Consider the following 22,494-nt stretch of genomic DNA (forward strand, 5'->3'; position numbering starts at 1 on the left):
ACGGCCCCCAGCCGCCATCTTGCTAACGGCGCCGCTCCCCGGTGCGGGGCCGGGCCGTCTGCTGCCCTCTGTCCGCCACGGTGAGCGGCCGGGCTATGTGGTGCCCTCTGCCTGCCAAGGTGAGGGGCCGGGCTGTGTGGTGCCCTCTGCCTGCCAAGGTGAGGGGCCGGGCTGTGTGGTGCCCTCTGCCTGCCAAGGTGAGGGGCCGGGCGTCGCGGAGCCCCGGCTCGCCATGGCGGGGCGCCGGGCGCTGTGGAGCTACTCCGTGCAGCTCGTGGCGCTGCCCTCAGCGGCGGGCTGGTCAGGTGGAACGCCGCAGCCGTTTAACAGCTCCTACCGGAGACCTACAGAGCCGCCGCCGTGGAAGGGGTGGAGCGGCACCATGGAGGAGGAGGAGAAGGAGGAGAAGGGGGACGAGACTCTTCAGGGGCGGCAGCAGCAGCCTAGGAGGTGAGCGGCGCTCCAGCGGCAGCAGCGCTCTGGGGCCGGGGGCGTCTTTGCCCCCGCGCCTTCCTGTGAGCAGGGGGCAACCGGACCAAGCCTAAGCGGCGGCTCCCGCCCCGTGCCGCCGTCAGAGCCCGGCTGGCGGCCGGAGGAGCGGAGCACCTGCTCCGAGCTCGGCAGTGGCTCTCCAGACACACACGGTACCGGGGCCCCGCCGGTGAATGTGGGGAGAGCGGGCTGAGCCGCTGCGGGAGCGGTGGGGCCGGTGAGTGTGGGGGGACCGGGCTGAGCCGCTGTGGGAGCGGGGTAGAGCGGGCGCGGGCACCCGCTTGGAAAAGTTCGTGGATGAGCGAGCGAGGTGCGTGGGGCCGGCTCCCGACCGGGGAGAGCGGCACAGCCCGGCTGCCCACGGAGCTCGGCTCCCGACCGGGGAGAGCGGCACAGCCCGGCTGCCCCCGGAGCTCGGCGTGTGGGGCCGGGGAGAGCGGCACAGCCCGGCTGCCCACAGAGCTCGGCTCCCGGCCGGGGAGAGCGGCACAGCCCGGCTGCCCACGGAGCTCGGCGTGTTTCCCTGCCCCGCTCCCTGCCTGCCGCCCCGGCTGGGCACAGAGCCTGACGGGCTCCAAAACCAGCTGCGACCGGCGAAAGAAACCCTGCAAGGAATAAAGTCCTGCTTTCGCTCCCAGCGCAAGGCTTTCGTTTCTGTCAATTGACAGTAAAACATGCTGCAGCAGCGCTGGGAAAGAAACAAGTTATATAATCGCAAAAAAAAAAAAAAAAAAAAAAAAATCCGCTTCGTAGTGTTGGCGGCTTGGAGAATGTTTTCTTTTGAAGAGGAGGCACGAACTGATGTTTCTGTTCGTATTGTATAGTGCGAAGCGGAGGATATTAAGGAGGTCATTTAATGTAATTAGCGCAGTCAAATAATCTCAATGATCGTCAATTATCTCCAGCTAGCAAGGGTTGGAGACAGTGTTTGTTGACTGCATGCAGTAAAATTAATGAAGCTATGCAGAAATGTTTTTTCTGGTGACGACTATGATTTCTTCCATTTGCTAAATGGTGATTATGTAGCAAGTTTTTCGTTTTAAAGGCAAGTACTATTTGTACTTAAGTATTTTCTCTTTCATTCTCAAACTGTCTCGACTAAAAGGGCATCAAAATTAAAGACAATAACAGGAAAATCACTTCCGTTTTCTTGCAAAAAAACCTTTGAAAAGAGTATTTTTTTTATTCATAGTAGCAGCTATATCAGTTAAGATAGTAGGAAGCTTATCTTACTTTGTAGGAAGTACTTCCTTACATTTTGAGGGAGACAAGAATATTATTCTTTTTACTTATTAATTCAAGAGTTATTGCAACAGTGGCTTTCAAAATACCCCAAATTATTTCAAAGTGAAATGCCTATTATAGAAAAGAATGGGAATTTTTAGTACCTGGAGGTTGGAAAGCCCTGTTTGATTCAGTTATGGATGATGGAGAGTTGTTTTGGGGAGAGGAGGGAAGTAAGGGATGACAGTGAAACTGTTCAAATATAAATAACAGTTATTCAGCTTCTGCTTGGTCTCAAATCAAAAGAGATGTGAAGCCTTTTTAAGAGGAAGCAATCCACTGTTATAATTTTATTCACTGGCATTATCTAAGTAGATTTGAGGAATAACCAGGAGAAAAATGCTATTTCCTTAGCCTTTATAAGCTCAAGATTGAAGCAAAACTGTTAATTCTTGATTCAGAAATAGCTTTTAAGTTCTTTTCAGCAAAAAGGAAGGCAATTATTTTGTCTGCAATGAGAAAAACAGAAATACTGCTATATTAATTAGTGTCTTTATACGGAACACCTGCAGTGAAATTAGTTTTGCTTCTTGTCACATCTATGAATCCTTTCCTGATCTCCCTTTAATTTTTTTTTTCGGTCTATTGCTTGAACTTTATAGTTTGCAGTGTGAGCCCCACTTCTAATACATTCAGAGCCAGGACCATGGAAAATCACTTGGTTGCCTTGTGCGTGAAGATTCGAGCAAAAAGGATTTTCCTGTAAACTGAATGTTGCACTTAGTTGAAATATTGTTAGAAAATCTAGGAAAGAAGGTATGTGTTATATACTCTTGGCATGTAACATCTTGGTGTTTAGCAGCTGTGCAAGGAAGGGATGGTTTGGGTTTGAACAGCCTGCAACTGTGCCCAAGCAGATAAACCTGGCAAAGCTGTTCAGGAGAGAGAGCTGGGCATTGCCAGCTGACACAGTGAAAACGCTGCTGCCATCATACCCCTGCTGTGAAAAACAAAATTTCATAAGAGGTGTGAGTGAAAAATGGGGTGTTAAAGAATCTCTGCCAAGAGTTACTTCTTCTGTAAGACCTGTAACTGTGCTTGGAGCTGGAAGTCCCACTGCCTGGTGAGTAAGGCTTATGATATGACAACAGCTTTTATGGCTTAAAATATTTGGGAATATTTTTGTCGTGCTTTGGACTGGTTTTTGTAGGAAGGTTTCATTCAGCTGTTTCTGATAAGAATGTGGCAATAGTAAGGTGTTTGTGTGTCTGTTCAGATGTGTTCACATGAAACACTGTCTCCTTAAAACACCTGTGTGTTTAGGATGGTGCCTTGAAAATGAGTAGAAGGCTCAGATGTTTGTGTTGGAAGGATGCTTTGACTCTCTCATAAGAAAAACCCAAACCACACAACTCCTAGTATTAACACTTCTGTTGTTGACTTACAACCAAAGCACTTTGCACTTTGTTTGGAGTAGTGAAGACATTGTAATCTAGAGTTGTGGGGATGGAATCAAAGGCCCTTTATATATAGGAAAAAAGGGTGTAATGAAAAACATAAATGTTCTGTTTCCAGTTTCCTTCAGGACTGATGTTTTACTGTGTCTCTGTACTGTTCCTTGGAATTTCTTCTTAAAATGGGTGTGTTTCAGTTAAAGAACTATAAGGGTGCTGTATTGGATGTGGTTTCTGGCTTTCTGGTATCAAGTTTGGATGTTCAAAACTTTTGTTATTTGGAAAGGCTGGTGCCCTTTTGGCTTAACTAATTTTAAAGTTGGCCTTTGAACAGGTGCATTGAAGAAAAGCATCTATTTCAATTTAAAAAAAAATTTCACTTCCTTATCTTACCCAACCTGGTAATTATTCAATTGGATTTCAATAAATTTGAATTCAAATGTTATAAATAGTTCTGTAAAATCCATATATGTATGGGGTGTATGTAAATATATAGAGGGAGAGAAAGAATGTTGTTAGGACAAGCAAAAGTTGATTTTATATTGAAAATCAAGAATAGAAAGAATTTGGGGAAGTATTTTCATGTTGCAGAGAAATTACACTAGACCCAATGTACCTGGACCTTGAACTGAAAAGAGGGAATCAAAATAGACAAGCCTTTAAATATGAATATAAACAAAATTTTATGACTGTCTATTAACTTAAAAATAAAATGGAGTTCTTGGGTGTTGCTGCACTTCCTGGACAACTGAGCTTTTATAGAGTTGTAAAGGATTATTCTTGGTGTGAGTCTAGAGGAAGTTTGCATAGGTGTTTGTTCCTTTCTGGCACAGGGAGACAAGGAAAAAGAAAATTAAAAGGCTTAGTAAATGAGGTGGAGATAGCAATTGCACACATAAAAGTTCTGGAGTCAATGGTAAATGAACTTGAGATCCTGCTTTGCCATGTGGATCCCATGCAGCAAAGCTTTAATGATTTCTGTTTGTTTTTATGGAAACAGTTCTTCCATTGCCTCTCTAAGCACATGCTGCAAAGGACATCAGTTTTCTCCCCCAGCATGTTGAAGTGGAGCCTTAATTTCATTCCATGTAATAGCATTTGGGTTTAGTCATATCTAATTGACATTAAGATGTTAGATGGAAAACCTTTACCCTTAGGATGGAGTGTGAGCTTGTAATATTTAAAAAAAAATTTTTTTTTAGTTAAGAAAAATGTATGCTAACAGCTTCAATGGCATCATAACTTAAAATGCAAACTCCAAGATGCAGAGGCTGTTAACACACAGGAGTAGCTAAAGTGTTTTTAAAAGCTCAACTTCAAAGTTTGACAATGTTTTCTAACAGTGAACCCCATCCTGGCAAGGTGTGCCTCTGTCATTATGGAGTCACATCAGTGACCAGCTGAAACTCATGAACTGCCTGTTGGCATAAAGAGTTACACCAGTGCAGCTGCTGCCAGGATGTTAAAGCTGGGCTCTGGATCCCAGAGCTGGCTTGCTACAACTTTCATGTTTGCTCTTTTGGAAAAGCTTTATTGAAATCTAAGTATGAAGGGCTATCCATGGAGATTGTAGTTGCTGTTGGAATGCACAACCTACCTGTACAGCTGTGTGCATATGCCATCTACAGTTATTTTTCTGTTGATTTAAAAATTGTGTGCACCTGATTTGTGACCCAGCTATTGTCTTGTGTACCATAACACAGCTGTAATGCACAACCCTGCTGCTGTGTGTCAGCCTCAGCCCTGCAGAGCAGGTAGGAAAACTTTGATTCCATCTCTTGTTCTTTCAACATTCTTCCCCATAAATTAAGTAGTCTTATGAAACTGGTTGTTTAGGGAGAGCAAAGGAAAGCAATTTCCTTTCTGGTGTAGGGAGATTTGACTCCAGCTTCCCTTTGGTGACTGCTTCAGCAATAGCACAGAATTACATTGCTCTTGTGCTTAATCATAATGATAGTCTAGGCTGCTCTTTCAGATGTGATGGCCACAAGCCAACTCTTGGGTTCTTTTATTCAAGACTGCAGTAAAAGATGAGGGTAGAGAGGAAAAGAATTTATTTTAAAGGCCTATAACACTAAAGAAATGTTCTCTTGGGTCTGTCATCTCTGTTCTGCTGCATGTCCCCTATGGACAGCTGCTGTCATATCAGGGATCACAACCTAAACAGGGTATAAATGTGACAAAAATCTTCTCTCATATTATCTACAGATCATAGACATGTTTGGGGACTACAGAATGCTCACAGGGACAATCAGCTGGGGCACCTGGAAACAAAGGGGAAATAGTTCTGCGTTGTCCCAGATCCAGGGTCTTTATTCAGTTGACACAGTGCCGGCAGCTGGTCAGGTTTAACCCAGCCTTTAGAAATGATTGGCTCCAGGGACTCCTGATGGGCCTGACTCTAAAGCCTATTTGCATTTGCATCCAGAGGCATGTAAAGGTGTAGCTGATAGGCATGAATAACTTTCTGTTGGTTTAGTTCCCCTAATGAATGCCAGCAAAATAGAGGTGGAATGTGCAGTAATGGGAGTGGGCTGCCCTGTGGGTGGTAGGTAGCTGTTGAAAGTGCTTGGTTGTAATATGGAACATCACTGTCTAAGGAGGTAAATGGAGAGAGGCAGCATCGTCAGTGCTAAGTGTAAATGAAACCTTGGAAGAGAATAGATTGAAAATGAAAGGGTAGGAGGAATTGTTGAACCTAACTTGGTGGTTTGTGTAACTGAGCCACACAGTGAATTCTAATAGAGGGTATTTAATTAATTATTTTTTCTAGGCTAGTGCTGGCATAAGTAGTTTTTGTTTACAGCAATATATTCCTGTTCTCACCCTTCCCTGTCCTAACCAGTTTGTTGGTATAAACACTTGCATGGTTGCTCCATGATGCAGGTGAAAATTAAGTGCTTCTCTAGGGATGGGAAGGTAAGAAGTGACTATCAGCTAGATTAGTTTCTTAAACAAGTTCACCATGTGGACAAAAGTATTTGTTTTGGCAAGCTGGGGTGAGCAGTGAGGACAGAAATGTATTGGCTCATGGTAGTAGCTGCTTAAGTAATACAGCTGCTAAAGAATAACCCTAACAACAGATGTCTGTGGGTAGATGTCTCAACTTTTTTATTTGTAATCTTATTTTTCTCTGTGATGTCTAAATAAAACTTTGCTTTGTTTTACTGTTGATCCTCAAAGCTAGATAAGAATGATAAAGGACTTATTCTCATTCCATGAGGCTGTTTATGGAGAGAGCTATTCCTTTTTCTGTTATCAACTCTTTTATTAATCTTTCTTGAATAGTACACAAGAACAGTGTAGAATCAGGATACTTAGAGATATGTTGAATGAAAATTTTGGCAACACTTTTTGTTACTAAGGATTTTTAATGTGATTCAAACAATAGAAGTATTCACAGATCAGCTAATGCAAGCTTGAGGGATCTTTATGTGAAATCCTAATAACAAGAGCATCTGGAATAATTGCTGGTGCAACTGCTGTGCAGTGCTAAAAAATAGGTACAGTGAAAGAAAACTTCAAGATGTGTAGGAGTATACAGTTCACAGAAAGCTCAGGTTCTTGTTCTGGTGAGTCTACAATGGTGAGATGGAACAACTTGAAGTACTGCACAATAAAAGTTTAAATGCATTCAGAATTTTCCAGTCTCAAACTGTTCATTAATTAAAGCAGCCAATTTCAGAGCTGAAGGGAAAATAAAAGCAGAGCCAAAACTTAGCTGGCAGTCATTTGATAGTAAAGCTTGTGGGAGCCAATTACTTACATGGTCCCTAGAGTTTGCAAATACCTTTCCTTAACTAAAACAATTTTTTGTTTTATTTCAAGCCAAAATGCTTGGGTTTTTGCAGTCATTAAAAATGTGTATAATGAAAGAAAACTTCAGAAACTTTCTCCATTTACTAGCTGTAAATGGAGAAAGCTCAGATTCTTGTTTTGGTAAGGCTGCAGTGGTGTGAGTTTGCTGGGGATTATGTGCTATCTCTCCTAGGTGATCATTAGTGCAGCCTAGTTCTGGATGTAGTTTACACAGAGAGACAGTGATTAAAAATGAACCAAACCCTTTACTTCAAAAAAGCAGAGAAATTCAAGGTATTTGGGAGGCTATGGAATGTTTACCAGGCAATTGTCAAGTTTTGGGGAAGTTGTTGTGTTCTGGTAAACCATAGCCTGATAGTAATTCTTAAACTGTCAGGCCTGTGGATCTGTTACATAAGGACCACATTTCTGTGTACAAATGAGGAGTAAGTCTGTTTTGGCTGACTTGATGCTTTGTAGCATGTTGTGCATGGCTCTGTGATTAGTAGGGGAACTACATCCCTTGCATTTATGGAGCAGCAGATCTTAGCAGAGACTGGGTGGAAAAGGTGAAGACGAGATTTTATGGCTATGTTCACGTAATTTGTTTAAAAGACCATTTAAAAAGAAAAATTATAATGGCAGAGTGCTTCTTGTAATGTTGTGTCCTTTTGCAAACCTTATTTTGAAACAGAGCATTAAAATATTTAGCTAATTTTTTGTTATTTTCCTAAATAAACACAAGGCTCAAAGCCAAAATATTTGTATCCAAGTCTTCAGTTATATAAGCAATGCTAAAAGAAACCATTTACCAAAACCTGTTGTCCTAAGGGCCATATCCTGTTGTAAGCCAGTTTAGTGGGATGTCAGGCATGGATCTTCCATGCCATGTCTTGCCAGATCTACAACTTCACTCTTCCTTTGTGGATTATGAGGGATGCCTCAGTATTTTATGTTGGAAAACCTGATCTGTGAGCTCAGCATTTTGATTCATGTTAAACTTTGTCTTATTCATCAGCCTGTTCTATGTTCTTTCCCTCTGTCTAGAACACCTTCTGGCCTTGTGGATTTGGATGACTAATGGTCTTCTTTAGGAGTTTGTGTGTCTTGGTTCATTTCCTCTTCTGAATTCAGCTGAAAGAGCAAAGCACTTCTGACTCAGAGAGAGGGGGGTGATTGTGTCTCTCCTGAGCCCCTCTTACAGATACTGTCAGTGCACTTGCCCTCAGCTGGGGTAAGTTGCTTCATCCTGAAGGATGGGCTCCATTTGCCAGGAAAGCTGTTAAATGGTTTTAAGTAGAATAGTAGTTTTTATTTATGTTTAAAAATATAAAAATATTTTATGTAGAACTTTATATAACAATAAACATTCACCAGAGATGTGATCCCTTCCCTCTGTCCCTCCTAAGTGAACAGAACTCTGTATTTCTATAGCTCATAGTTTTTGCTGCCATTCAAGTAGTTTTTCAAGTGCCAAACTATTATTTTTGGGTAGGAAGAATTTAGGAAAGCTGGCAGAAAAACCAACTGATTTCTGATTGGGTATTTTCTAGTATTTAAATATACCTGCTAAATCTCCTTATCTGTAGAGGCTTTCTTTTGCAAAAGCATAAGAATCTCCTTGGGCTTATAATTGGTTGGGTTTTATTTTAAGCTAATGATTTCTGGCTTTCAAGAAATTATCATCTTGCTCTTCTATATAAGAAAATTATGTCATGAATATTGTAGGGTATATTTAATAAATTTAAGTGGAACAGAAACTATCTGACAAGACTGATACTTCAAAGGAACCTACAGTTCATCAGGAATACTTTAACTGATTGTAAATCTGTCCCCTTCTTATGCATGTAAAAGGTTTAAAGTATTCTGTGAGCACTGAGGTCTTTTATCCCTTCAGTTGCTTATGGAATACTAATGAAAGTAATGTATGTGCATCATGTGGAAAATATGTTGGCAGACAGAGAGATACCTGCAGTGCCTTCAATGCTTTGGCATTGTCTCTGTTTAATCAGCACAGTCAATCCCTGTTTCCCTTAGGGGTTTATACTTTCAGAAAAAGATCAAAGGTTTATATGAAGGTTTAAGCAAAAGTAAAATTCACCTATTTTAGAGATGAATGAATAGATAAAGAGAAGCTTAAAAATAAAACTTTAGGCACCCTAGTCTTTAATATAAAATGTCGTAGGAGCAATAATTATGGTGGTTATATACACTTTAAAAATCAGATGTCTGAGATGTTAAGAAAATAATTTCCTGGAATTAAGTACCTATCTGATTAAACTTTGTGATCTGTTTTCATGAAGCTTTCTAAAAGAGTAGCTGTTTTATGCTGTGTCTGTGTGCTTTGCTAAATTAATAAACTGACCTGGCATTGAAAATGCTCTTTGAGGAATGCAAAAGACAACCCAAACCCAACTCTTAAGTTAAAGTAACAGTTTAAATATTCAGTGCCATTTTGTGGGTATTCTGTCTGCCTTTCTGTGGCACTGATTCCTTGTGTTACCATTTACATCTGCTTAAAATGCTATAGAGCAAGTTGAGTGTTTCATTGAAGGCTGATTCTGGGAAATGTTTAGTGGAATAGAGGAAAAAAGCCTGGAAATAGCAACAGTTAAGTTGAAACTGATGAAGATATGGTATCCTAATGCTAAACAGGAAATATGTTAGTGGAGTGCTTTCACTAAAACTGCAGGGAAACAGGAGTACAAAGCAATTACATAAAATAAGATTGTGACCAGGGGTAAAAAAAATTCTATCAGCCGTGTTTTTGAATGCTGTTCATGCTTTTTTATTAGAAATTAATTTTGATGTGTTAGTATTTTATCTCTACTGTATAGGACAATAATGGTTATTTTGTTAGGAAAATTTCACAATATTTATCAATTGTCATATTATTTGCAGCTGATACCATACTTATCAGCTGCTGCTGAAATAGCAGAAATGGGCTCTGCATTTGGAGTTGGAGCATCATCACCAGATGCATTGGGTTCAGTTTACTGGCACATATGTGTAATATCTTAGCTGAAATGGTGCAGTGAACAATATATTTAATTTTCCCTGTGACTGAGCTTATGGGGACAGAATGAGATATGAGATTTCTAGGAAAACTGTGAGCTTCAATTCTGTTCTCTGACAATGTTGTTGCAGGGACTGCCTTGCCTACATCAGCCCAGTGCTCCTGAGTGTACAGCTGGAGTCTGAGTATTTGAGTTAGTGAAACAGTAGGGAGGACAAAACTGTCCATCTACTAGATGTGGTGGAGAATTTTCCACAGGATAAACTTCACAATTTGTTATTAAAAGCTATTCCTGCACCTAGCTGTAACTAGTGCTGTCTTTTCATTACTAGTTGTCTTCCAGTTTTAATTAGGTAGAATTTGTAAATGCCAGAAAGTTGTGTGCTCATTAAAACAGTAACCATTTTTTAAGCTAACAGAGCAGTGTATTTACTTTCAACATTTCAGTTGAAAGTAAACATAGCAATTGTAGCATTTAGATTCAATTGAATTTCTTTGACAACTTCTGAAATAAAATAGGGATATGTGGTTTTTCTGCCTTGGGTAGAATTCAATTATATTTGTAAAGTCTGCAACACTCATGTGCAGTTTGGAATAAGAGACTCTGACTACAGAATTTGTAGTTTTCTAAGAAATGTACCAGAGTCGTGACATCATAGAAATCAATTTTTCTCAGTTATTTTCTCATTTTTTTATATTTCACGATGGAATTAGGAGTGAATGTTGCAGCTGTGATTTAAAATATTTCAATTTCCTGTGCCTTTTCACCAGTCAGTTCAGTTAAATGTGTATCAAAATTGTATTTGAAACAGTTATTTATCATTATTATAATAAACTTCTAGTTTGTTTTAGACAAAATATGAAACAGTACCAAATATCTTTTGTGTTCTGAGTTTCCTGCATGTGTGTTGGTATAAGTGTTAGTAATGCTACACAAGACTGAAGTTCTTACTACAAAACCAAAGCATTATATAGGCAAATCCTAAGGTATGGTATATCCCAGTGCCTCTTGCACAGACTTGCAGGATTGTGTTACATCAGGCACCAAATGTCATAAGTTTCAGGAGGAATGACTATTCTTCCAAAATGTAAATTAAGGAACCCTTCCCCCTCACTTTTGCAGTTGGTAGATAATAGTGTTAGTATCTGAAAATGTGCATTCCAGGGAGTAAAATTCAGCCTGAACTACAAAGAGCCCTCATGTCTGCTTGTCACAGCATGTTTTGGAAGTCTTTTGTGTAACAGTGCCTGCTTTAAAAGCATATTTTGTTGATTAAAAAAATCCAGTAGATCATAAAACAGGAAAGGCGGGCTTGTTCCTGGTGTGTGTGAGAACGTCCAGTCTTATGAATGTTTATGCTAGACCAAGAAAATATTGATTAATTTAAAATTTGATTTAGCTCTCCTGAAAAAGGCATGGATAAGAACACAGATGAGGAGCAGCCTTCAACTTCCTGTAACCAGTACCCCAAGGAAGCAGTGAAGAGACGGCAGAACTCGGGTCGAGGTTCCGGGGGCAGTGATCTTTCCAGGACCTTCAGGAAAAGCTTCAGGCTGGACTACAGATTAGAAGAGGATGTCACTAAATCAAAGAGGGGCAAAGATGGGAGATTTGTCAACCCATGGCCAACATGGAAATCACCAACCTTACCCAACATTTTGAAATGGTCCTTCATGGAAAAAAATAACAGCAATGTGCCACGCTCAAAGCAGGTGAATACTTCCACGTTTTACTTTTGTGATTAAGACTGCTTTTACCTCTGCTCTAATCAATAAAATAGGACAGTTTCTAACTTAATACTCATTAGACATCTTCTGGAGACTTCTCTAAGTCTTACTTTTCTGATTTTTATTGACATTTTATTCTTTTCAAAAGGTTGGTTAATACTTTCTACCTCTTTAATTTTTATCTCCTTGTCAGTTCCACATGCTTGAATTTATACAGCTCAGTTTCTATTTAAAAAAACAAAAAAACCGGCCCTCTAGCTCAGTCATAAACCACTTACAGCCATTCCTTTTTAATAGGTGTTGCCTTATGAAGCATTCTATTAACTTAATTTGTGTTGCATGAAATAGCTTATTTCATGACATATCGAATTTTTTAAATTTTGCCTTTTTTTCTAGATGGCAATTTAATACATATGTTTCATCTCTTGCATGAAAATGTAATAGTTTCTGTCACCCACTTATGAAAATACTTACAGATTTGGTTTTTTATGTTTCAGTACACCAGGAGAAAAAATTGCATGTGTTAAAACTAACCCGAGCAAGTATTTGTACTGAAACACTTAAAGTACAGTGCCAGTTTACTGGGTAACACTGTTATTTGTTGGTGGTGAAATGCTTTTGTCAGGTATTGTATGTAAAGAAGGAGACAGGAGAAGCTTCTTTCCCATGAAGAGTAATGGGTACTGGAAAGCCATGGGTTATCTTTATGGGCACAGGAGGTATGAAGATGACTGGGTTTTGACAGAATTACTTCTCAGGGCATTTCTGATGTTGACTGTATTCAGAAAAGCTGTGCTGAAGGGTGCACAACCAAGGACAGTATTTGTTAACAAGCAGGTGTTAATAATGCTTTTAAGCATGCAGGAAGGTATGCACAAGCTGTAAATCTCACAGCCAGTATCTAGCAAAGTTTCCATTTTGTCTTACCTGAACTACCTGTGAAGGAAGGAATTCTATCAGTTTTATGGGCAGGAAAGCCACGTTAGACATTAATGCATGATGGTTTGGGGATGTTTAAGAAACAAATACATTTGCTATAATATAATAATAAACAAATTGACTTAGAAGAACACCAAACTTGTGTCAGTCTTGGGATCCCTTCCAGCAATTTACTTTTTAAAATTTGGTGTCTTCCTTGTGGTGACAATGGTGGCATCAGTGTGTACAGCTTTCTAGACAGTGTGCTGGTCACATTTCCATGAAATGCACACCTGGAAGTTTTCAGTTGCCTTTGACTGCTGCCCTCCTTGGTTTGTGTAGAACAGGCTTCATGTCCTCCCAGTGCCAGTGAGAGGGCAGTGACTGAGGTCCCTTGAAGGCAGTGCTGAGGTGCACTGTGGAGTGCAGAGCTGCAGCAGTCCCCTTTAATTTACTGTTTGTCCCTACAGTAAAGGATGATCACAAAGAAATCTACAAGGCTGAAAAGCCAAAAAGCCACCTCTCTGACCCAGCTGCGATTAATCATGGTCCAATTTTATTTTTTGCATAGGAGATCTTCTAATTAGGTGCCTGCAATTATTCACAAGTTTGGTGAAGTAAATCAGAAAGAGAAAAACCTAGACAGGGACCAATAAAATGCACTTCTGGAGTCCTCAGCCATTTTGATGCTTGTTTCAACCAGTTTTCTTCCACCCCTACTTCAACCTGTGAAGTGCATCTGAGCTTGTTTAAAATTCAAACTAAGGGCTCCATACTTTATTTATCACTGCTAGATGTCACATCCTCTGAGCCAGATCCCTGCTTCAGTTTCCACACTGAGTGAGCCTAGTGATGCCCTGCTATGCTGGGCAGGTTCAGTTTATCTGTACCAAGTGCTTTGTGTATGTAAAAAGGAGCACATTATCCAGGATCTGTGCTTGTGCTTCACTGTGGAAAAGCTATATGTATTATAATCATGCCTACACAACGAGCCTGGATCATCATCCAGAATGCTTGCACTTCTTGTATTTTCATTACAGGCTTTATTAATAACTTTGTTCAATGCTGCTGGAGGATCTTTCATTATTAGTTGTTGGATCAGCAGTTTAGATTGTTCTCATTTCTGTAAATCCTGTGGTATTCCAGTATGCACTAAGCACCAAAAATCCCAAGCTAATCAGCTAGTCTTACCAAAGCCTGTCATGTGTTTTTTCTTGCTTTGCATTAGGAGGGCAAGAAGAACGGGGAGGGGGAAGGGACATAGCAGGAGGAATTTTTTGTATTACTTGAATAATGAAGACAAGACAGTATTAAGCACATTTTACTTCTCTCAGTAGCTGGTTTGACATAATTGCTGTATTTCAAAAATCTGTTATAATTCTTCTAGTTTTAATATGTTTCTGGTTAGTCTGACAGAACAAAATGTATTATAGCAGGATAAAAGTTCCATAAGATACATATTTCATTCATTATATTGCTTTATCCTGTTGTGTGAGTTTTAAGTATTTCATGTGAAGTATGCTGTTAATAGAATTTGTGTTTTAGTTTGAAATCTTATGAGTTGAGTATTTCTTCTTGCTTTAAGGGGCTTTTAGTGTGCTTTTGTAAAATAATAAAAAAAACCCAACTAAACAACCCCAAACATAAATCATGTGCACTGAGAAGTAATGTTTTGGTGTGATTTACCATGATAGCTCAACAACATGCCTGGTTTCTGATCTCATCCTCTGAGGAATCATTGCTTGGATCAGAAGCCTGTGTATCAGAAATGTGGAGAGCACAAGCAATGTGGAGGTTACACTACCTTTGTGCTCTTGTTTTGCCTTGAACTTTTGTTCACACAATTTCACTTAAATAGGTCAGGACAGCTATTGTTTGGACTGTGCTCTTCTCTATCAATCTTCCTGTCTGTGTGACTTTCACAAATGCCTTTTATAGTGATTAGTTCTACCTTTAAATCAACTATTCTAAGTACTTGATGGCATCAATCCCACTGACATCCTTGTAAAGCCTTTATTAATAGTGCAGATGTGTTGTGGCTTTAGGCAGCCAAGTTCCAGTCAGCTGCTTGCTTCCACCCTCCACTGCTTCCTCCCCAGTGGATTGAAAGGGGAAAAATCAAGTAACTTGTGGGTTGAGATAAGGACAGTTCAATAGGTAAAGCAAAAACTGTGTGCACAAGCCAACTAAGAAATGTATTCTCTTTGCATGGGCAGGCAGGTGTGAGCCATCCCCGGGAAGGCAGGGCTGCCTGCCTTGTGACAGTTACTTGGGAAGATAAACACCATCCACTCTGAGTGTCCCCCACCTCCTCCTCTTACCCCAGATATTACTGCTGGCTGCAATGTCATGTGATATGGGAATCGCTCTGATGGATTGGGGTCAGCTGTCCCAGCTGTGTCCCTCCCAGCTTCTTGTGTGTCCCAGTCAGCTGGCTGAGATGCTGTGGAAGCACTGCTCAGCAGTAGCTAAAACATCAGTCTGCTGTCAGCACTGATTGCAGCACAAATCCAAAACATAGCACTGTAGGTGCTGCTGGGAAGAAAATTAACTCTACCCCAGATAAAACTTCATAGAATATGTCTGAGTCCCACTTCAGAACTGATTTTTCACATCTGCCAATTGGCCAGTTCCTCATCCATTTAATATTGTTTATTAATATTGCATAATGCTAATTTTAAAAACTAATTTGTGCCAAATGTCAGCAAAAATAAATGAATTAATTTAGTTCTGAGAAAATTCGGAGTCTGACTCTAAAACCAGCTACTTAAAAAGAACATTTTCCATTAAAAATGTACTAATTGACCTAAATTGCATTATGACAATTCATTAAGTTCCATATCTGAGTTTTATTTTTTTTATATAATCTGATTTGTTGACTTAACCATATGTAATTTGTTGGTTTGTCCTAATTTCCATTTTTGAGTACTATGTTAGTTTTGTGTATATTTTTTTTAAGTTGAAATATCACAGTATAACACTTCTGTAGTTCAGATTTCTGTGGCCAATGTTGTTCCCATGTACTTAGAATGAAATAGAGATAGAGATAAGAAAAGGATGACTTCTTTCTTGGTGAAGCAGCCATTTATCTCAGTCTAAGATTCCTACTTTTCCTGTATGAACTAAGGGGATGAATTGTACTAACCTTATGTTCAGCTTTATAGAATGTTATCTATTTCTCATTCCTGGAGACAGTAATGAAACTTCTTCAGTAAACATGTCTTGTCCATTAGCTCTCAGAAAAAGCAATTTCATGAATATTTTATTATTTACAACAGAATTGCAGGGGGATGGAGATGTGCATGCTTTGTTTTTCCCAACATATGCCTTCCAAATCAATAAAATATTGTGGAGAAAGTAACTTCCCTGAAGCTGTCAGGACTGGTTTAGCAAGGCAGCTCCTGCAGTCCTGAACTGTCACAGCATCAGCTGGACTTGTAAAGGAGCACAAGGTCAGCTCTGTATAAACTCACAGGTAGTGCTGGTCTGTGCTAGGCCGAGAGAATGAGAGCAGCAGCCATGGCAGGCAGAACTTGACTTGGAACCAGAAGTGCTGGGACGTTTGTGATTATGAGGGAGAGGAGTGTCAGGAGTCTAAAAGCTGCCCTAGCACATGGAAATTCTTCTAAAGCAAAGTGAGGGGTTCAGACCATAAGTGTTTGGGAGGAGAGCCTTAGCCACATTGTGGCTAATCTGGAGATGGTCAGGAATTCTGAGAAGACTGTTTGTTTGTTTGTTTGTTTTTAATAGGAAAGCTCTTCTTATTTATTACGTATAAAACTTCCGCATTAGCACTTCAACCCAACTGCAGTGAAGAGCATAACTCTGGTTCAAAATGAGAGAATGAGTAGTGGTTGGGCAGTGAGTTTCAGTAGGTAATGTGCAGTCATGGCCTCCTTTGTGCCAGCTTGAGGATACTCACAGAGTCAAATTGGAGCAAATCAAAATGAGAGCTGTGTATTTTTTCCCTCTGGATTAAGTTCAGCCATATCAGTTTTCTGACCTGTCGTACTCAAGTAGGGATTGCAAAACTTGTCAAGCTGGAATAAGGGAGGAGGTGGTGGAACCTTTTCATAACCAAGCATATCTATGTACCTTAAGGTTTATCTTAAAAGTTGTTTTGTTTTTTATGAATGTTCATTATATTCTTGGCAAGATGGGAAGGCAGAATTGTAATAGCTAACATTAGCCAAGTGAGGTTAACCTTTGTGTGCTACTTCTAGATGTAATGAGGATGGGCAGAGAGAGGGCCTGACAAAAGCTAGCAGAGCTTTAGTGGAGTGTGGCTGGGGAACATGGCATTTTCTTTCATCTGTGACTTACTTGTGCTAGGACTTAAGAGGATGCACTATTGAGTTGCATAAGCTAAACTTGAGTATTTATTAAGTAACACTCTGTGTGTGTGTATGTATACATATTCTTTTTCAGGTGGAGGAGATGCTGTTAGTGCCTTGCAGTGCTTTCATCGCAATGCCCCCAGACTATCAGGCCTGAAGGGATACTCTCTTTCTTGACAGAGAAATGTAAATGTTGCAAAAATCTAAAATTAAATGAGGAGGAAGTAGCTGGGAAAATGGACATTAAAAAGGCATCTGGTGTGTGCTGCAGTTCTCTGCATAAAAGCATAAACAAAGTACAAGATTTGACTGTATAGATTTGTGCCTTGTATGCAGTTTTTGTTCCATGGCCAAGTACATTCTGAAATCTCTCATGCATATTGTGTTCTTTTTTGCCAGGAACTCGACAAAGAACTCCCAGTGTTACAACCTTACTTTGTTCGAGCCCCAGAAGATGCTGGGCAGACAGGAGCTGGAATGCGGGTCACGTGGCTGGGACACGCCACCGTTCTGGTGGAAATGGATGAACTCGTATTTCTCACTGACCCAATCTTCAGCCAGAGAGCTTCCCCCATTCAGCTCCTGGGCCCCAAGCGCTTCCGAGGCCCTCCGTGCACGGTGGCGCAGCTGCCCAGGATAGACGCGGTGCTGATCAGCCACACCCACTACGATCACCTGGACTACAACAGCGTGGCCAGCCTCAACGAGCGCTTCGGGAGCGAGCTGCGCTGGTTCGTGCCCCTGGGGCTCCTGCCCTGGATGCAGAGGTGCGGCTGCGAGAATGTCATCGAACTGGATTGGTGGGAGGAGAACTGCGTCCCTGGTCACGATGCGGTCACTTTTGTCTTCACTCCTTCCCAGCATTGGTGCAAAAGGACTGTGACAGATGATAACAAGGTTCTCTGGGGCAGCTGGTCTGTCTTGGGACCTTGGAACAGGTTTTTCTTCGCAGGAGATACTGGATATTGTTTTGCTTTTGAACAAATAGGTAAAAGGTTTGGACCTTTTGATCTTGCAGCCATCCCCATTGGAGCTTATGAGCCAAGGTAAGAAAATCAGAGTTTGAGCAGTATACGTAAATGAAATGACGTACTGATGACAAAAATACACCCAGAAGTTAAAACTATAGCTGTACTTTTAATAAAGTTTTTGGAGAGTTTTTTCTTCAGACTTAAGGACAGCAAGGATGAATCAGCAGTCTTTCTTCCCTTTAAAATGTTGATTAAAAATCTGGAATTACTCTGTGCCTTTTTTTCTGAAACAGCATAATTTTATCCAGCCCATTCCAGTTTATGTCATTTGCTGCATTTTTCTCTTGCTTCAGTGTTTACCCTGGTTTTGCAACTTATCTGGAGACAAGGATGACTTGGTTATAGAGTGTGAAAAATCTGTTTGCTCAAGAGAGAACTTTTTTCCTTTTGGAGAAAACATTTAGATGATAGTACTCATATGATGCTGGAAGGAAAGAATGTATGGACAGAGAAAAAAAGATGGGAATCTAAATAGCATGGTAAAAAATTCTGTATCTTTCAAGAATTGCCAAGTTCTCTCTTTTGCTTTGCCTATTCCCATGGGCTATTTCTGAAGCACACTCTTTTTAGTGTGCACCAAATTTTTTCAGAGATGGATTTCAAGTTTTGGCCTTAATTCCTCGTATGTCCTTAACCTATTGAAAATAGTGATAAGAAAATATCCTTCAAAAAGAGAGTACAATAAATGAACTGCTGTTTGATGTTATGTTGGTATATGTTAGTTTCCTGATCTTGAATGTTCTGTATGTTGTCCAGGTGTACATGCTTATGATTTTTTTTTATTAGGTGAGCACATATTTCTTTTTGTATTTTGCACTGGCAGTAAAGGAGAAATCTTGCACTGGATTAGGTGACAAAAAAAGTGCTTCTTTGTTTTGGTAGGTGGTTTATGAAATACCAGCATGTGGATCCTGAAGAAGCAGTAAGAATCCATATTGATGTTCAAGCAAAGAAGTCTGTAGCAATTCATTGGGGGACCTTTGCTTTAGCAAATGAGGTAAATTGCAACACTAAGCATGAGTTCAGATTTCCAACGACTAGACAGTCATTAGTGAAGCTTTGCTTGTGCAGTTTAACCTGCATATCTGTAAATGTAAACTTAAAATGTGAACTTTATATGAGTGAAAATTTTTACTCTATATACTGCTGTTCAAAACAATGCTTAGCTTTTCATGACCAATTACATAAAATATTTCCATGGTTAAGAGAGTACAGAGTTATTGAAGCAAATGTGGAGGATTTCTGATATCCAGATGCTGAGGAACATAACAGATGAGGACACATGCAGTATTTTGCAGTGTTATGCAGTAATAAAAACAAAAACTGAGTGGTGCATCACTTGGAGATAGTAAGAACTGCATGCCAGTAGGTCAAACAGTATTTATTAATTATGTCTGTCTAGTAAATATATAAACAGTATTTTTAATAGTTGATTCAAAGTTAAAGCCAGAAAGGATGTGAAAAAATTGAGTTATTGTGTTTTTTTATTTTTAAGGTGTTTTATTCCCTTCTACACCCCACCCAAGCCCACAGATCTAATAAGAAGGTTACCCAGATACTTTCACAGCAACTGAAAGTGCAGTGAATAGAAAGTATCTGCATTTGTTTTGATACTGTCTGGTAGCTGTTTTTCAGCTTTGTTTTTGCATCAGTTGCACCACTTTATCTCCTAATTCATTCCTGATAGTGTGATCACCTGATCTGTCAAATGGTGTCCCGTCTAAGCTCCGTCCCTGCTGCTGTGCAGCTCCGTGGCAGAGCGTGGAGGGAACACAGGATGCGATGGGTGGATAGAACATTTCCTGTCCGCAGTGTTTCCAATAAACTGTGTTACTGTGCCCGCAGTACAAGAGTTACTGTGTATTTAGGAGCACAAATACAGAGGATTACTCCTTTGGGCAATGTAACAAATACGGGCGGTAACGAGGGGGGAGCGTTCGGACGGGAGCGCTGCCAGCGCGGGGTGCGGAGCGGGCAAAGCGCCGGCTGCTGGCGGCAGCGCTTCCAACCGAGGGATCTATTCCTGCCTTAAGGCACCGAGTGCGGGCTCACAAGTCGAGCCTTGCTACTTACTCTGCAGCTGTAAGTCAGGGTTCTTATATTCCAAAAATCTAAAATGAACCCAAACATTTTAATTTGATAAATATCCTTCTCCTCCACCCGTTTTTTAGATTTTTTTTTCCCTTCAAAAAAATGTTGCAGTGGTATCTTTTCCCTCATATTATTCTCATTTTTTTCAGTATTACTTGGATCCTCCAGTTAAATTGAATGAAGCTCTTGAAAGATACGGCTTGAAAAAAGATGACTTCTTTATCTTACGCCATGGAGAGTCACGGAATTTGAATACAAATGACCGGTTTGAAAACTGAAACAGTGTCAGTCCTTGTAAGCCCTGTTTGATTTGAACTAATGGAACAATACTAACAGAATGTACACAATAGTTTTTTGAGATTGAATTGGATTTTTAAATGCCAGGTTTCTCAGTTTCAGAACTAAAGCTTGCATACCAATTTCATGACAAACTTTATTAGTTATTTGTTTATAAATTTAGAGAGGTGATCCAAAAGTGATTTATATATTAAGTGTTGTCTGGGAATAATTTGCTCTCATGTACACCACTGATAAAAAATTTGTTTTTAAACTCTTCATTTCACCTGCTGCAGCAATAATAACTTCAGCACAGAACATATTCTTAGGATTAATGGCTGACTTGAATTATTCATTGTTAGACTGTCCTCTCCCACTTGTTAGTCTTCAGGTTATGCCCTGTACCTTGATGTACAAGCTTCATACAGCTTCACTGTATGTTTTGTGGGGTGAAGTCTTCCAATACAGCTGTGTTGTTTAAGCACAAGCATGGTAAAATTGTTTCACTCTTCATTTTCATGTATTAATGAACCACAAAAGCTGAATTTTACATCAAAGAAATGTGCCTTTTAAAGAAAGAGATAATTTAATATTGCATCACGGATGTGTAAAACTAACTGCTGGCCAGAATACCTGCACACTTTTATTGTTTTGTCTATGTTTTTATGTTAGGTCTGAATGCGTCATTTGCAGCACATGAAGTGGAAAAACCTCTTGATGTCGCTTGTCCTTGCATTAACTCAGCCTTTTTCTAAGTACCTTTTTTTTTTCTCCCCAGTAGAAAATCTTAAGCAAGGGCTGTGGTATTTTTTCTAATAGCTTCCCTATAATTTTAAAGTTGAATGAGATTACAACATTGTTCAGTGTTATAAAACTTGGCCAAATGTGTCTGTATCAAATTGTCTTGCTCATTTACAGAATTAAAGCCTATTGTTGCCAATAAAAAGGGTTGTTATTCTCCTTCATAATTTCATTGGCAAATCGTGTTTTGTTTATGATTTCTTTTGGTCTGTGGGATATGTGGGTTGGTTTGGGTGGGGTTTTTTTTGCTATTGCTGTACATTTTATTTTCATATCCCACGAAGATAAATATATATAAAAAGGACATATTATTTAAAGGCATGAACTTCTGGCAACTAATTACAACCAGTTAATGAGATTTCATAGTAGGAACAACTGAGGTAATCTTTTAACTATGGACAGTTATCAAAACTGGTTTAAAACTATCCTGTTATTCAATGTTGGGGGTGTTTGAGATGAAATCTCTTGTGTTTACACAACAGCTTCAGTCACAACTTGGGTGCTACAATGTATATTACCTGTTTGTAATTTTGTGGAGGACACCAAGCTGCAAGAAGTTAAGAAAGGATATGTCCTTCAACTTTGAAGGACAAGTTTAATTAAGGTTGATTTTGTTGTGGGTTGTTTTCTTTGCCTGTTTGTATAATCATCAATAGGTTATTCTGTAAAATTATGTACTTCAGAAAGAGTGAAACTAAAATACAGAACACCTAGCTAAGCAGCCAGAGAGCAGAGATACACTTAGTTACATGGGTCAGAAACTAAATGTCAGTAATGACATGTTTTGTTTTGGATCTGTTAATTCACACCATTTGTACCTAGAATGCTGACTGTTATGTTCTGCTTGGTGCTGATAAGATTCCACTAAAGGTGTGAGGTAGGTGATAAAAAAATGAGACATCTTTGCATAAAGGCACATTGGAAAGTCTTGCATGATTTCAAACATCTCAGCAGCATTGTTCTATGAAGAAAGCATTTAAAAATAGTTCTTTCCAGACCAGAAAAAGAAAACTGAGACAACACTGTAGCAAGTTCTTGTGTATTTTTAGAAAAGGTCACTTGTTTGTGTCAGGTGTTAAAGCAACGGCTAAGAGATCAACTCTATCAAAAAAAGATGATACTGGAAAAACTTATTTTTAGGTTGGAGAACACAGAAAGGGACATCTAGACACCTCTGTTGTTGAGCTTAGGAAACCATGTATCAGCTATGCCTAGAACAGGCTGGTCCTAATGTCTTGTCAGGAGAGGAGAGTGGGTAAATTCTTAGTGTCTGGCATAGTCTTTTCTTAGTCAAATTCAGTAGCAGAAAACATTAAACCTACAAAAAG

The 22,494-nt window shown here is 39.8% G+C and overlaps 1 protein-coding gene across 5 annotated transcripts; it reads left to right on the top strand.

Annotated features, from left to right (window-relative positions):
- Positions 1 to 200: 200 nt before the first annotated feature.
- NAPEPLD (N-acyl phosphatidylethanolamine phospholipase D) lies at positions 201 to 21,311 on the top strand. Of its 5 annotated transcripts, XM_058804965.1 has the most exons (6): positions 2,656 to 2,839; positions 8,016 to 8,202; positions 11,385 to 11,697; positions 17,367 to 18,013; positions 18,881 to 18,995; positions 20,239 to 21,311. In XM_058804965.1, the coding sequence occupies exons 3-6, from the start codon at positions 11,401 to 11,403 to the stop codon at positions 20,365 to 20,367; spliced, it is 1,188 nt and encodes a 395-aa protein (XP_058660948.1). In that variant the 5' UTR covers positions 2,656 to 2,839; positions 8,016 to 8,202; positions 11,385 to 11,400; the 3' UTR covers positions 20,368 to 21,311. The 5 variants fall into 5 exon arrangements, with proteins under 5 accessions (XP_058660946.1, XP_058660947.1, XP_058660944.1 ...); XM_058804963.1 differs by lacking the exons at positions 2,656 to 2,839; positions 8,016 to 8,202 and adding an exon at positions 201 to 450; XM_058804964.1 differs by lacking the exons at positions 2,656 to 2,839; positions 8,016 to 8,202 and adding an exon at positions 488 to 709.
- Positions 21,312 to 22,494: the final 1,183 nt, after the last annotated feature.

This window comes from Ammospiza caudacuta, chromosome 5, assembly GCF_027887145.1.
Source record: "Ammospiza caudacuta isolate bAmmCau1 chromosome 5, bAmmCau1.pri, whole genome shotgun sequence".
NCBI lineage: Eukaryota > Metazoa > Chordata > Aves > Passeriformes > Passerellidae > Ammospiza > Ammospiza caudacuta.